Source organism: Gadus macrocephalus, chromosome 2, assembly GCF_031168955.1.
Source record: "Gadus macrocephalus chromosome 2, ASM3116895v1".
Taxonomy (NCBI): Eukaryota; Metazoa; Chordata; class Actinopteri; order Gadiformes; family Gadidae; genus Gadus; species Gadus macrocephalus.
In genome coordinates, this window is record NC_082383.1 from 6,022,128 (window position 1) to 6,038,188 (window position 16,061).

General features: G+C 41.3%; 1 protein-coding gene across 1 annotated transcript; it reads left to right on the forward strand.

The window, feature by feature from the left end:
• Window positions 1-5,455: 5,455 nt before the first annotated feature.
• LOC132474397 (adhesion G protein-coupled receptor E5-like) lies at window positions 5,456-15,794 on the forward strand. The gene is made up of 16 exons (XM_060075060.1): window positions 5,456-5,483; window positions 7,037-7,106; window positions 8,120-8,292; window positions 8,386-8,429; window positions 8,535-8,639; window positions 8,870-9,023; window positions 9,625-9,747; window positions 9,997-10,187; window positions 10,484-10,651; window positions 10,980-11,174; window positions 11,777-11,994; window positions 12,116-12,182; window positions 12,274-12,365; window positions 12,457-12,625; window positions 14,108-14,197; window positions 14,795-15,794. Exons 1-16 carry the CDS (start codon window positions 5,456-5,458, stop codon window positions 14,834-14,836), a joined length of 1,929 nt encoding a protein of 642 aa, XP_059931043.1. The 3' UTR covers window positions 14,837-15,794.
• Window positions 15,795-16,061: the final 267 nt, after the last annotated feature.

Here is a 16,061-nt window from a genome sequence, read left to right on the forward strand (position 1 = left end):
TCTCTGTATGTGCTGCAAGCACGCTCTCTCGGTTTCCTGTAGATGCTGTGGGCTTATTCTGTGGCCATTGCCTTAAAAAACATTCAATTAGTTTATCAAGTGAAGTTGTTTCACTTGACGCAGTTTACCCATTTGATCATTTGTCAGTAATGCGCAAAACCTGAATGTACAATTATCTTTTCTCATAAATCCATAGTTGTCTATCTCAGGAAATGATGTGGGTTCCTGATCGCAATAAGAAAATATGGAACATACTGCACTGCAAGAAAGAAATTTGAATCCCGAAAAGGACCACTGAGGAGGGTACAGTTCTTAGTGTGAGGGACTTAACTTTCCATAGTTTGAGGGATTCTTACCTTACCCAACCAACCTTATGATAGATAACATCCAAAACCAACCACGCACAGATTCGATGCGAACAGGAAGTGAGTCTCATCACAACAGTGAAAACCTTGATTCCTGCCAAGATCCGGTTTGTTGTGTGGAAACTCGCACAAACTCGCAGAAGGCAAAGAGAAATTACTAAATATAGATCAAACACGGCCATTCATAGGAAGAAATCTGTTAAAGCGATAATCAGAAGAACGCAATCACACACATCTTGCTTTTAAGAACATAGAGATACAGAAACTAGCTGTCCAGGTCAGGCTCACACACTTGCTGTCTCTCTGTCGGGCCTTGAACATATGAACTAGGTGTCTTTTACCTGATTCCGTTACCATAAACATAAAATAATAATATATAAGCCTTGATACATTATATAATAGTGCAGCCATTTAAATAAAAAGCGCTTTCAAGCCCTGAATTAAAGAAGAAAGCGTTGCGGTGGACATGAGATGTTCTGGAACATTCTTTCAGGTCCGTGGCGCATAAACACTAAGAGCTGCTTCAACATGTTTGATTCAGAGCACTCTTAAAGTTTAACTATTGAAGGGCCATAGTCACCTGTGGATACATGCATTTATACCACAGCATTATCAAATAATTAATCCTGAATGGTCAATAACATTCCAAGGGTGACACCCCAGAGCTGTTTATTCCCCTTATACCTCAATTGCCAACAATGATTCGATTTTGATCACTTTAATAGGCTGTTTATTTGATGACTTAATCAGCTGAAATTAAAATATTCTTCCCTGGTGCCTTGAACATATTTTTTTTGCATTGTTAAGGAAAAAGCTGGCCGATATGTCCATTTGACAGGTATTGTCATTGTTGGATTTGTAGTGTATTTATTCAGAACTGTAAAAAGCCGGAGTTGTCCCTTTATTGAAAATAATGCAGTCCCTTGGAAAATTATGGACAAATCCGGAATAACTATACAACAATGTTGTCGTGTAACTTCAGTTACAGGACACAACTGCCTTTTATCAGTATCAAATCAATGTGCTACAAATCCAATATTAAAAACAACTGTAAAATACAATTACTGACCAGATGTTCCCTTGACAACGGAAAGAACAATGGGCTCAATGCATTGCGGAACAATATTTAAATTTCAACTGATTAGGTAAAAAAAATAAAAACATTATAGACAAACATAACCTTGGCTTTGCCTTGGCTGCGTCCTCACCCCCGTTTTACTTTATTTTCCAAAAAGGGGAGACCCCAAGTATGTTTTATTCCTTCCCTAAATCAAAGTCATCTGAATAACACTGGTAGGAGATAGTCTTTTGTTGTTTTTCAGAATTTGGAATAATTGGAACATAAAAAAGGAACAAAACAAGCACAAGAATCGATCCTTGTAAGTTTTGGTTTGCTCAGATGTTTTTGGTTTGCTCAGATATGCAGGTCTAATATGCACCAAATAGTATCTGTCTTTTAGATACAACTTGAACCAATTTGGTGCTGTATGAAATGTAAGGCCTTCACAACAGCCATCTCTGTACCGTGGTGAGGTAGAAATTGAGACTGAAAAATGTAAAAAATATTGTTAGATGAGGGTGTTGATCAGGTTTATTTGTTTTCAGAAGAGGCCTAATAATTGTAGTTTTGAAGACCTTCAGGAATTCTGTTGACTGTAGTGTTCATTAAAAACATCCTAAAAGAGCTTCAGATGTACAGATTTTCAGAACCTAAAAGGACAACATCAAACTGATATATTTAACCATCATTGTTGCAGAGATGTTTTAATTCCATGTTCATAATCTTAAATGACAAGTTTATCAAGTATGTTCAAAGAGCTAAAATAGCTAAATTCACGTTGTTTTTAATTCAGATCAAACATCAGCTCCAACTTCTGTTTCGGTTTAAAATAGAAAAATCCCTATAATTATACAGTATAGTATGAACGCTACTTCATCAGGGATTTTTTTAAAAACCGCTGACCAATTTTCCTACCGCATATGAACACACTTGAATTTGTCGACATAAACCATTTACCAAGAACTATTCCTCAGCTATTAGCCACAGTGTCCGACGTCTGTCACCACATCCCTGGGCCGTCACTCAGCACTCCCTTCCAGATCATTGTATAAAAACACTTTTGGCCTTAACCTGACCTCACGAATAAATAGCATGTACCAGACCGGAGACCAATGGAGGCCACATTCCACAGAGGGGCCATATGGTGACCTTGCCAATACCAGTGGGAATTGTTCAGCTTAAAAAAAAAAAAAAAAGACTAACCCTTGTGACCCCGGCTGGAGTTTTTTCATTCATCAGCAGTTATGCACATGGCATGTGTTTGGGGAACAGAAGAGCAGTAAGAGAGTTTGATTTAAAGGGAATGATAGTGTGGAGTGTGTGCCTATGCTAATGAAGGCTGGTTGCTGGGTGAGGCTGCACACCTGTTGCATGTTGAGTAATCAAGGTGCACGGTTCAGGCCAGCCATCGCCACACACACTCACAACATGGATCCTCATCTGCATACAGTACAATGAACTGGCTTTCAACACCACCACCCTGCGTCCTTGTGATGGAAGAGCCCAGTAAAAGTCCCCCCTGTGGGGTGTGGAAGCCACCATGGTCGAGTAGCAATGGACCAGATGTTAAAGGCCACGTTTATACGTAGCAGGGTATTTATAGAAACAAATATTTTCCCCCCTCCGTTTTCAAAAATAACATTGCACACACAACATTGTTTTCAAAAAAGTCGTCGTTTACAGCAAAACGCATGAATACGCCGTCAAGCGCCATTATAACTATTCCAAACCTATGGGCGGCAATGCTACTACTAACACAAGCGTCTTCCTGTAACAAACAAACTGTAAACATAGGGCGCAATTAATGACGTTAAGCATTTCCTGACGCATAATGTGACGCTTCAGAACCTAAAACCCTATTTCTCCCCGTTGACACGACAACACACAACCGGCGTTTTCAGAAATCTCCACTTTGGCCGGAGTTTTTAGAAATGATCGTTTTCTGTGATAAAGACTTTTCGTGTAAATGAGAGGCCAAACCGCGTGGAAATATCTGCGTTTTCCCTTTGTGTAAACGGGGCCACAGATAGGCATACATTTCTTCATGGGTGTCTCGGTCCGCGCCTGATTTTCCCGGTCACCTGCCTGCCACGCTGATCTCACCTCATCTGCTCAACCACCTTCACCTGTGCTCCCTCTATATCAATCCTCTCTCTCTACTCAGTCTCTGCCAGATCGTCTCTCGTTACTCACAGAGCTTTCCCCGCAACTCCAGAACTGTTTCTCCAACGCTGATCCTGCCTGTGTTACCGAACCCTCGCCTGTCTGACCACCCGCCGGTTGTTGAGTCCCCGCCGGCCTGTCTGTCTGCTCCCCTGTTTCCGGCTCCTCGCCTGCCTGTCTGCCCTCCTGATGTCGACCCCTCGCCTGCCCGACCACCTGCCCGCCGACGAGCCCTTGCCCGCCTGATCGCCCGCCAGTGATCGAGTCCCCCACCGGTCCGACTACCTGCCGGTTACGGTACCCCCCAGTCTACCTGATGGTCCCCGAACTCTTGCCTGTCCCCGTTTACTCTGCCTGCCCGATCCTGATCATCGGTGCAATCAATAAACTGCCCTGTCACCATTGTCAGTCTGTGCACTTGGGTTCTGCCTAACCCCCCCCCCCGTTACATTGACGCTGAATGAGGAAGTAGTGGCAAACTAGTGGCAGGAACTAACTTGTACATTCCAGGAAGGTTTGGGCTATATACAAGGGTTATGGTTTATTTCTTGATCTGCAACACTGAGTTTTGCTCTGTCCTACGTTTCACTTCCTCACACTTGTGTGTGAGGACAAGACAATGTATTCATTGGACAAACAATTGAAATATATGATTGTAGAGCAAAGACGTATGCTTATATATGCACTAGGACATACACGTACGCATACACATGGATTAGTTTTCATTGCTGTTTATTTCGTTGTTCTCTTTGGTAGTTTTATATCTCGGATGTATTTAAACTAGTTGATCTGTTGATCAAACAGTACACACAGACCTCTTCCAAAGTGGAAGTTGACCAACTCTTTTTCTCTCAAAATAACAGTGCAATGTAAAGCAAACACGAGTTGAACACTTTACGACTTTCTTCATGATTTATATAGAATATCCATATAAAATAAAAATAGAGAAAAGGGGTCATGATCGAATAAAAACGATATCATGAACCTATAAGCTTCCGAAAATGATTCCTCGCCTCGATTGTCAATTGTGTATTGTGTGTCGGGGCGGATGGAGTCAAATGCATGCTGGGAGTCTGTCGTATACCCATCACCACCACCGTTATAAAGCACATCAAGGCTGCCAATTGGAGTGCGTCACTGAGTCGTCTGTTCACGTCTAAAACAATGAGCCGTCGGCCCGTCGCCCAGACTGGTCAAACCCTCTCTGACCCCTGTGTGGATCAGTGCTAAGCCTGTCAGCACCACTGAACATTAATTGTGGACAGAGGACAGGACACTGAAGAAAAAAAAGGAAAAGAATAAAAGCAATATTGGCTTCTGACATCAGCAGTGAGACCATAGTCGTCACTGGGCCAGAGTCGAGGCTATCTGACACACCTCTTTCGACCCTCTCTTCCCCTCCTCCTCTTCTCTCAGCCAGACCCGGCCGCTCTGCCCACTTTTTAAGAGAAGAAAAAATCCCTCCTCCCCCTCCTCTTCGATTGGAGGGGAGGAGAGACCAACGTTGGTTTACAATCTGACGAACTGTGTCAGTTCTCTTGGCGCCGTGGAGGGGAAACTATACAGCTCAAGCAAGGAGGGAGAAAGAGAGAGAGAGAGAGAGAGAGAGAGAGAGAGAGAGAGAGAGAGAGCGTTAGGAAGGAAACTCACAGCATGATTCACTTAAGAGTTTGTTGCGGGTTTTTACACTTATTTGCTTCTCTAACCTAAGCAGTTCCACTGCTTATTTCACCCGAGGTCTATTGTTTTTTATTAAGAGCCATCATTTTTTCTTTTTCATTTTCCATTTCAAAGAAGAAAGCAATTCTCCATATATGAGAATAAGCATTTAAATTGGGATCATTTCAGCAGAGTAAAGGCTTGCGCCATGACAACGAGGGAGCTCCTGCTTCTGGGTGAGTCATACATCTGTTTCCACACACACAGCATGTCACTTTTTTTTTTTTTCAGTCCTTCTATGGAAGGACTGCCATGTGTTCAAATAAAAGAGATTGTAAACTGTGGCTGGGGGGTTTTGTGTTCGTGTCTGAATTCCGGAAAGCAGAAATACTATGTTTTTAATATGTGGTTGAAACCCAGGTGTTTTAAAAAAAATAAGCTAACGCGGCAATGTCAATTGTAATACATGATAATGGTCATTCCCATTACATTGGACCAACGGATCAAAAAGCCGTCGATGACTACAAATTCATCTGTACACAGGTTTTCATAAATACCATTTTATGGAAGTTAATGCATTCACTAAAGTAAAGAGATTCTGCTCTGTTTTTCTGATTTAGCAAGTTTATTTTCCCAAAATTCGGAGAACGGTTTTCATTCCAAAAAAGCATGATTAAAAACAAAACATAAAAACGTGTTAATTCAGAAAAATAAGAGCAGAATTGATTTAGGCAAGAGATCAACACATACTAAATAATATTGAAACAACCAAAGGAAAGCTAAAATAATTATTGATTGAAAACAAACTGGCAGTGCACATGTGCTCAGCAGCTGTATGGTGTTTTTTTTGAGGACCAGTCTGTCTGGGCTTGGGTTCACAAGGGGCTTCTGTTCTTCTCTCTTCCAAGATATATTTTTAAACCATGAGCTCATGCAACGATAGGAACCACTATGACTGATATTAGGGACACACAGAAGACCTAAAGCGCACACACACACACACACACACACACACACACACACACACACACCCTCTTTCAGACAAGGAAGCATTGAGTGTTGGTTGTCATGCACTCACAACAACATCACAACAGTGATACTAATACTGTCAGAAAGAGTCGGTTAGAAGTGTGAATCTTAGCCGACCTAACACCTGATTATGGGCTGTGGGGAAATCCTCCATGAAACACTTACAAATATAATTGTTTAAACACCAACATACTTATTTTTCCAATGCCTTATTTGGGATTAAATATAAACACTTATAATAGACAATAGGCCTATAGTATAAATAATTCAAATGCAATGCACACAAATTAATTCATAAGAGACATCATATTACAAATGATGATGATATACTGTACGCCTACTGAATGTAACACACACTTACTGGTATACTGAAAATATGTGGATTGTTAAAAGATCACTGAAAGGTGTCTTCTTGTTTTACAGCTGTTCTCCTCTCCCTGGTGGTCTCTTCCACGTCTGAATGCCCTGAAGGATTTAGTGCAAACGCCGATGATGTTTGCAAGGGTATGAGATGAAACCTGCTGTCATTATCATAGGCAATAATTTATGCAACTTTATAAATTAGTCTTTGGCTGATCATTAAAGAATATAAAAATTCTATAATAACCTGGTCATTTTTTGCATTGACATAGATGAATATTTAACACATTCACCGACGCCTTTTCCCCCCCACCCCACCGCTCCTTTGGCCTGAAAGATTTAGATGAATGCAAGGAAGTCCCAGAGTACCCTTCTGACCCTGTGTGCGGGGAAAACGCAGTGTGTAAGAACACAAACGGCAGCTTCCACTGCATGTGTGAGGATGGCTTCAAAAGTTCAGGAAAGAAGATGCAACGCATAAATCCTCTAATGGGGGAAATATGTAGGCCTATAGGTAATGAAAAAATAGATATATATCTCATCTCATCTCATTTTCGTCCGCTTATCCGGGGTCGGGTCGCGGGGGGAGCAGCTCAACCAGATTCTGAGTGCTATAAATTACACTTCTGCCTGTTTCATGTCTTATCTCATGATATATATATATTTTTTTTTATATTATCTTTTATTTGTATTATTGTTATTATCATTATTATTTAGAAGGTTGCTAACATGTCTGAACATACATTTTGTTGTAGTATTTTCACTCGGTTCGCACGGTTCTCCCTCTCATCTGTTGGGCTAGATCAGAGCGAAAAGATTACAACCAAACGTGAACACCCCCCCCCCCCTTTCCGTTTCCGGCCAACAAGCAATGAGTCTTCCAACAGATATCAATGGGATTTACAAAATGCGCTAAATGTGCAATAAAACACGATATAAGCTGTATTTCGCTACGATACTTGATTCAGCCACTCTATTTCATCCTAGACAAACCACAATGGGGGCTCAATGTTCAAAATACCGAAAAAACGAATAGCTCACAGCAACACATTGAAAAAAAGAACTAGGCCTATGACCTGTTAATTTTTTTAGAACTGTGGACTTAGTTCAAAATGTTGAATTATGAACGTTTAACTGAAGTAGTTCATTTTCAAATTTGTGAACTGAACTTTGAACTAGTTCACGTAGAAAGTGAACTTTCCCAACACTGGCTGCAGAGATATGTGAAGGTGAAGGCATAATTATATGAATACATCGCAACATGAAATCAAATCTTGAGTGTCAATACTTTTTTATGGTATTCATCCAAAGCGAGGTGACTACCGATTGTCATTAACATTAATCTTGACAATTAATTTTTTCTAAATGGCAAAATAGGCAAACATACCAGCAATAAATAACAACAAAGAACAAACATTTACATTACTTTCTTTGGCTTGTCCCAGGCAAACCATTCATAAATCTGCCAGGAAACACACTAAAGCTTTTTTTTGGTTCCCCCCTTTCCTCCCATTGATTCCATTCCCATTTTAGACGTATGTGAGATTGATACGACAATCTGTGGAAATGGAACCTGCCACCAGGGAAAAGATGGACATGTGTGTGCATGCCACGCCGGATCCAGCAACTACGGCAACAAGAGGTCCCGTTGTGTTGGTTAGTCGCATTACAATTATACTATAACGTACATTCTTGATTGAGTACGGTTTTTGAATAAACCTTACCACTGATTCACTGTACTCCCCATAGAATTAAACTGTGAGGTGTTCACGAATGCGTTGAATCAACAAGAGGTATGCACCATATACCATATGCTCTTCTCCAACTTCTTCAGCAAATCCCTTCTGAGTCTGATGACGCCCGATAACTTCAGTGATCTATCTTTCCTTCCTATGCAGAGTGATCCAGATGTAACTAGTGTCCTAAAGATGTTGAAGGGCAGCTGTCTGAACCTAAGCGAGAGCGAAACTCCCACCAGCTTGGACGGAGAGGAATTTCTTGAGGTAGCCCAGTCATTTTGCTTTTCTGCCCTAATAATCAGAGCTCAAATATTATCTTTGAAAAGCCTCAAAACCACCACAGCACCCGGTGGTCCCTGGCAGCTGTCCACCACTGCCATGTGGGCAGACGTCACACAACATGGCCGTGTGTCTAGACTGAAGACAGTCTCTGGCTCTTCCCGCCTTTCCTCCAACATGTTTTCATATTGCTCCCCCCCCCTTACCACCTCCAGAGGCTGTTGTCTATGATAGACAGGCTCCTGTCGGGCGGAACCGTCTTGGATAACAAGCAGGTATCCTTCATCCTGAGTCTAGTGGAGAGCAGCCTGGGTCTGATCGCTCCCTTCATGAGCAAGAACAGAACGCAGGTCTCCAAAGCTCACGCAGGTAATGTGCCACACTGCCCATCGCCCACAGCTCCCTATAAATGTGTTCCCGGCATGTTCTATGTTTATTATGAAGTGCCAAAGCTAAGGTTTAGTCGTAATAAAAAAGAGTTCTAAACGTGACCTTAACTTCATCTGATTCAATTAAATTCCATTCAACTTTATTTCGCCATGTATACAGATACTACTAGGAATTTGAGTTGGTCTTCTCCGTGCAGGCAACACACGATAAAACAGAAAGACAAAAACCCAATACAAGGACAAACAGTACCATTATGAGCAATAGATTAATAGGAATGGAGATAGTGCAGTGTTTAATAAAATGAAAGTGCAAAAGTCTAACAGTTATTTACGAGGGACTATTGGCAGGATGAGAGGCATTAGGCATTGAAAGCATTATCATGGACTGTTTAATGTGCAGAGGGAAATAATGCCATTGACCATGCAGATGTTATGTCCAAACAACTTGTCTGCCCTCTGTAGCAAGCCCCATACACAGTATAAAACCAGAAAGCAGCAGAATTCTGTATTATTATTTTGTATTTCCATCTAAACGGTATGTTGTTCTCTGTTTCCCCAAAATGTAATTGATGATGGTCCAGAGCTGGAGATGGTTCTGTTTAAAGGTCCTGGTTTCCCCCAGGGCCCTGTGACATTGTCAACTAAACATGCCAAGCTGCAGATGCAATGGGAAACAGCTGCTGGAAAAAACTCCACTTACCCAGGTCATCATCCAAACCACCCATTCCATGTTCCATGACCGCTACCGGAACACACAGGCAATGCAATCTACAGTGTCATTTTCAAATAAATTTGAAGGTGCATCACTTAATTGAGAATGTGTGTGTGTGTGTGTGTGTGTGTGTGTGTGTGTGTGTGTGTGTGTGTGTGTGTGTGTGTGTGTGTGTGTGTGTGTGTGTGTGTGTGTGTGTGTGTGCGCATTTGTGTGTGTGTGTGTGTGTGTGTGGTTGCAGGCTTTACAGCCCTGTCCTTGCTGAGCTACTCAACCTTGGAGAACTCCACCAATCGGTCCTTTAGTGGGATCAATGAAACAAAAGAAATCAGCCGTCAGATGAATTCTAAAGTGGTTACTGTTAAAGTTAGTAACCCAGACACTGCCGCCCTCCAAGTGCCGGTGACATTAACCTTCAACCACCTGCAAAGAGTAAGAAAGGGAATATAAATATTGTTCCAATGTGTATACGTGCAAGATTGTTGTACATACCTAGTTAAAAAGTGTCTCTTATGTGCTTAAAGGTTGGCTGCAAATTGGTGCATACAAAGTATATGACAATGAAATGAAACGTTCAAATGTATTGCTGCAATATTTTTTATGCACCAATAGTTTGTTGCCAACAATTTTATGTCAAAATGTGTTCCTGGATCCCGTTAAGACTGTGTAAACCCATTTAGTACACTGGTCATCTCTAACATGTGAAACGTGGCGGTCTCATTTTGCAGACAGACAAGGCCAACGACTCGATCTGTGTTTACTGGGACTCGGAGGCCGACGGTGGGTCCTGGTCGACTGATGGCTGCGACACCCTCCACTCAGGTGCTAACTACACGCTGTGCTCCTGCAAGCACCTCAGCAGTTTCGCTGTCCTCATGGCCCTTCACGACATAGAGGTGAGAGTCTTTTGGTGGTATTGATAGGTAGGTGATGTCAGTCCGTCTGTCTGACCGTCTATCTCTATACTCGTGTCTAACCGGTCGTTGGTATTTTAATACCATATTTTTTATTTGCTTTGTCCGGCCGTCCGTATGTGTGTCAACTTTCTATCTATATTCCTTACTCTTTAATGGTTTATTTGTCACTCTCTCTTTGTATCTTCAGCTTTTTGTCAGGATGCCCATCTTGCTGTCGCTATGTCGACATAACGGTTTATATCTGTCCATTTGTCTGTCATTCTGACCGTGTTCTGTTCAATCTCTTGGTCTCCCCCTTCCCAAACAGGACCCGTATGAGATGAAGGTGTTCACCTGGGTGGGTCTGACGCTATCACTGGTTTGCCTCTTCGTCTGCATCCTGACTTTCGCCCTGATCCGCTCCATCCAGAGCCCCAGGAACAGCATTCACCTCCACCTGTGCCTCAGTCTCTTTGTCGCTAACCTGGTCTTTCTTTGCGGCATCACTCGCACAGAGAACCAGGTAACAGTGGGTGGTCCACAGTCTAGAATGTATGATGCAAACGTTTCTATATAGCAGTAGACATTGGTGGCAATGGCTGAAGGACTTGGGGACAGGGAGACTGTGACTAGTGGGGACTGGGTAACTGAGTAATACATTATGGGTTGGGACTTGGTAACGAATGGGTACTGAATGACTAGTGGGGACTGGGTTACTGATGAGTACTGAATGACTGGTGGGAACTGGGTAACTGAGTACTACATTACTGTTGGGGACTGGATATATTACATATTGGTGGTGGTTAGTGAGGTCCCCCCTTCACTTTAGGCGTCTTTGAGTGTTATTAATTATTATTATTATTCATGTTTAACCTCTGTTTTCCTTTTATTCCTAGTCTGTTTTACATAGTTTTGAATGATGACTATATGCTCTGTAAGGTGACCTTGGGTGTCTTGAAAGGCGCCTCTAAATTAAATGTATTATTATTATTATTATTATTATTATTATCTTATGGGTACTGAATGACTGGTGGGTACTGGGCGAATAATTAGATTCCACTGAGTTCTCGGCTCCCTGTATACGGTGCGTGTCTCTGAGTCTCCTCTCCCTCTCGGTCATGTCAGACCGGCTGTGCTGTTGTGGCAGGGCTGCTGCATTACTTCTACCTGGCGGCCTTCTGCTGGATGTGTCTGGAAGGCATTCAGCTCTTCAGGATGGTGGTCCTGGTCTTCAACACCAGCTTCCAGACGGTCCGCATGATGGCTGTGGGCTACGGAGTACCGGCGGTGATAGTCGCCATCTCCGCACTGGTCAATTCCGGCGGATACGGCACAGAGAAAAAGTAGGCACATTTCACTAATGCGTGCCACGCGTGTGGTATACATATGATAAACGGCGGACATTTTTATGGTTTCCTGGGATCACAGCTTGCTGAATAAATCAATTGATTTGTGTTTTTTAAGTTGCTGGTTGAACTTGGAAGGTCCGTTCAGGTGGAGTTTCTTCGGTCCTGTCTGCTTCATCATCACAGTAAGGAAAACCCCCTGACAACGTTGATTATTTTTCTCTACCACTAGAATTTAACGAACATTATATAATTGCAAACCCTTTTGACTTCCAGGTGAACATTTTCTTCTTCTTCGTCACCGTGTGCAAGCTGGCACAGAAGTTCTCAAGTTTAAACCCTGACTTAGACAACTTACACAAGATCAAGTGAGTTTATGCGCTCGGAGCTCGTGTCCTTTACAGCTCATTACTTCCATGGATCTGATAAAGATTACCGGCTTATCATTTCTTCCTGCAGAGCTTTCACTATCACCGCTGTGGCCCAGCTGTGTGTACTTGGCATCACGTGGATCTTTGGCTGTTTCCAGTTTGGGAACGGCCCGTCAGCCATGTCTTACGTGTTCACCATCCTCAACAGTCTGCAAGGCGTTCTGCTCTTTGTAATGCACTGCCTGCTCTACAAACCGGTTTGTACATGATTTGTATTCAATTATTTGAGAATATATCAAAATGATCTCGTTCCAAAACAATGTGTATGAATCTGTGTCTATCTCAATTATTTAGTAAATATTCAAATGCAAGGAGGTGGTATAATTAGGTGAGTGCTGCATGCAGCACTCAACTATTGTTCTTCATACGTTTTATTCTTTCTTTCTTTCTTTCTTTATCAGTCCCTACAGAAAAACGCGATTATGCGATTGCATAATTCAACGCATAATCAGCCAAAGTCTGAAATGCGGCCCAAAGTCTGCGTGGGCCGCATTTTTTCAAATATGCCGCACTTTCACCGTATAAATTGCAGATTTCCGCGCAAAATATGCGGGGCTTGCATGATTTCATAATCCCCGCATTTTCGTCAAAAAAGTCACATATATCTTAGCAGAAAGTTGAAAAATGTTGCGTTTACTTCACACAAGAGCAGCCTTTTCCCCTTGTTGCAATGGGAACGTTATGAAGTGACGTAATTAGGCAACGTGAAAGTCATCGAAAAGCTGCATTTTTCGCAAGTTCCGCATTTTTTCGCAAGTTCCCGCAATTTTTGCAAGTTCCCTTAAATTTATCGCATAAAATTGCATAAATATGCCACATATTTCATCACATTTTTTAAGAAAACGTGCCGCATAATCAAGCATTTTTGGCCGCAGCAATCACAAAAAAACGCTGCATTATAAAGCAGGGACTGCTTTATTATTCTCTACAAAGTTTGGTACCTATCTCCTTTCTAAATTTTTCACCTAAAGACTCCATTCAAATTTTTAAGATTTTTTAAATATTTTATACTTTTTAAGATATTATACTTTTAAAATATTATAATTTCTTTAACATAGGAGTCAATGGGAGGACGGCAGAGCTGTTTAAGACGTAACTAAATTAATTTTCAACCGTTTATCTTCGTTCAAACCATTTAACAAATCGACACACTTGTATCTTCAATAATATCCAAACGGTCGATATAATTTAAACTTTATTCAGAATCACAGTTTTAGTTTCGGGCGCACGCACGCACGCACGCAAGCGCGCACGCAAGCGCGCTCACTCACTCGCTCGCTCACGCACACGCACCAGCAGTGCAGGGCAATGAACTTCAGTTCAATTCATTTTACATTTCTGCATTTTTAGCAATGCTTTGCGCTTTTCATTCAGCTGTCACTTTATTTGTTTCCAAACATTTACTTTTTCTTAAATGGTGTGCATGTTTACAATGTTTACTCCATTTAGGCTTTTGAACTTTTGATCAAATCCCTTCGCCTTTTAACGTTTCTTTATGTCTTAATGTGGCTTTATTAAAAAATATTTTCAACCTCACTTTGCACTACAGCACTCGACGCATTTTCTGCAGGAAATGCATTTTCTAGTTTCCTTATGTAATTGCTTGGAAAAACAAAGAGAAATGGGATTCCCTTCACAGTAGCAGTTTGAATTATTAATGCCTCTTACACCCCCTTCAGGTAAGAGAGGAGTATGGAAAGATATTCTCCAGATTCTTTGCATCACAGAAGTACTCAGAGTTCACTTCCTCTCAGTCAAGCAAAGCACAGGTGAGAAATGAGAAGGCATCTTCAGTAATAAGATTCAATGTCTAGTAGCTCCGCAACAGTCATGAAGCAGAATTGGCTAATAAATGAGCACCACCATTGCACCAGTGACAACCTGGCAACGTCAAGCCATTGAGGCGTAAAGTATAGTTCATACATTTGCATATTTTCTTTCTTTCTAGAATTGTGATCATATCTAATTATCGTTTAATATGAGTAAAACACCTAACTGTAATTCATATATGTTGTGTCAATATTTTGTACCTGTCATCCTGGAAATCCCACACAATCTGCTGTCTCTAATTAAACTATGAATCAGATAATGGCTGCCAACAGGTTCCATGTAGCAACATTTACATCCTCCCTTTGTTAAATAACGACAGCTAGATTTCCCCGCTGCTGACATGGACACTTTAATCACTTCATTAGTGGAGATGTGATGATTTACTGTGCCCTCCCCCCCTCCGACAAGAGCGAATACCGGCAAGACAGTTATTAAAGGCGTGCATTGCCAGGTTGAGCATCTTGGTGACTTGGAGTCTAAACAATCAGCATAGAAACAATATCCTTAAAATCTCTCTCTCTTTCTATTCCCTTCAGAATTCCAAGAGTCCCCAGAACACTCAGGAGTCTGGCATTTGAAGTGCTGTCGGAAGGCTGAAGCTTGTAGAGTGGAGCTTTGTATGTCTTTGGACCCCCTCCAACGTCTTCGGGGAGTACTTCCTGTTCTTATTCTCTATATATTTGTTGGAAAAATATTGGAAAAAGTTGCCTTCCTAGTAGCTGGTTGGTTGCACTGCAGTATCGAAAACCCTGCTGTTCAATTTAGCATATCCAGATATACTTTACTTTCCCCCCTCCCCTCTCACTCTCCCACTTCCAGATCAGGTTTCAAATGTGTCTCTTTTTGTGAGTGTTTGTCCATAGGCACACACAAATGTAATGGAGGAATAATGGCTATTGAGTCAATGAATGAAACATAAATTTGATGGATGTTCCAAATGGTGTACTTTCATTACTCCATGAACGTAAATACGAATTCTCAGGAATTCTTAGTTTGACCTTTAACCTCTGTAATGACAATCTTACAAAGAGAATGAATGTTTAGTTTTTTGTGTAGCAATCTATGGTTAATTTTGTTTGTTGTGTATATAATTGTTACGCTGTATATAAAACGCTCTCACTTCCTTGATTGAAAGTGGAAAATAGGATAGAGATATGTTTAAAATGTACATTTGTGTTTATAATGTTATTTTGTGTAAGGCGTTTAGGCTTTAATAATGTATGTATGTAGTGCCAAAATGGAGCGATAGGATTGTTGATCAAGCTCTATCTTCACTGTGAAGAGATTCTTTAATAAGGAACCAAAAGACGACGAGTTCTTGGTATACACTGAGGAGTACCTTAATAATTGAATCATTAAGATATACATTTTAGCCCTCTTGATGTCAGATGATGTTTAAATGCTGTTTGTGGTAGCCTTGAAGCTCTGTCGCCGAAGACTCTTAAATACGACTTGTTTGCTGCACATTTTGTCCTTCAATATGCGAAGGACGTTGACTTGTGCAATAAAACACAAATCATAGCTCTGCTTTCCTCACTTGAAGTGGTGTTTTTCCTAATAAATAACACAAACGGGATTGCTAGATCGGTGCTATGGACCACTGCAAATCTCAATGGCTTGACCTGAACTGAATTGCAGGTGAAACATGAAGTTAATAGAACATAATTACCTTCAGAGGTGAGGCCTTAGGATTTATGAGGAAATTAGTAGTTTTAGAAATAGGAAAGAAATGGCCTTAAGAGGTGAACCAGATTAATCATACACCTGAATTATTATTTTATGTGTATTTGATATTTGTTTCTC

Bases quoted from the DNA above. Each gene is read 5' to 3' on its own strand.
- LOC132474397 (XM_060075060.1), top strand. From the start codon at position 5,456: ATGACAACGAGGGAGCTCCTGCTTCTGG. The intron at 8,293-8,385 runs GTTAGTCGCATT...TACTCCCCATAG, and splicing joins CAAGAGGTCCCGTTGTGTTG to AATTAAACTGTGAGGTGTTC. The intron at 12,183-12,273 runs GTAAGGAAAACC...TTTGACTTCCAG, and splicing joins CTGTCTGCTTCATCATCACA to GTGAACATTTTCTTCTTCTT.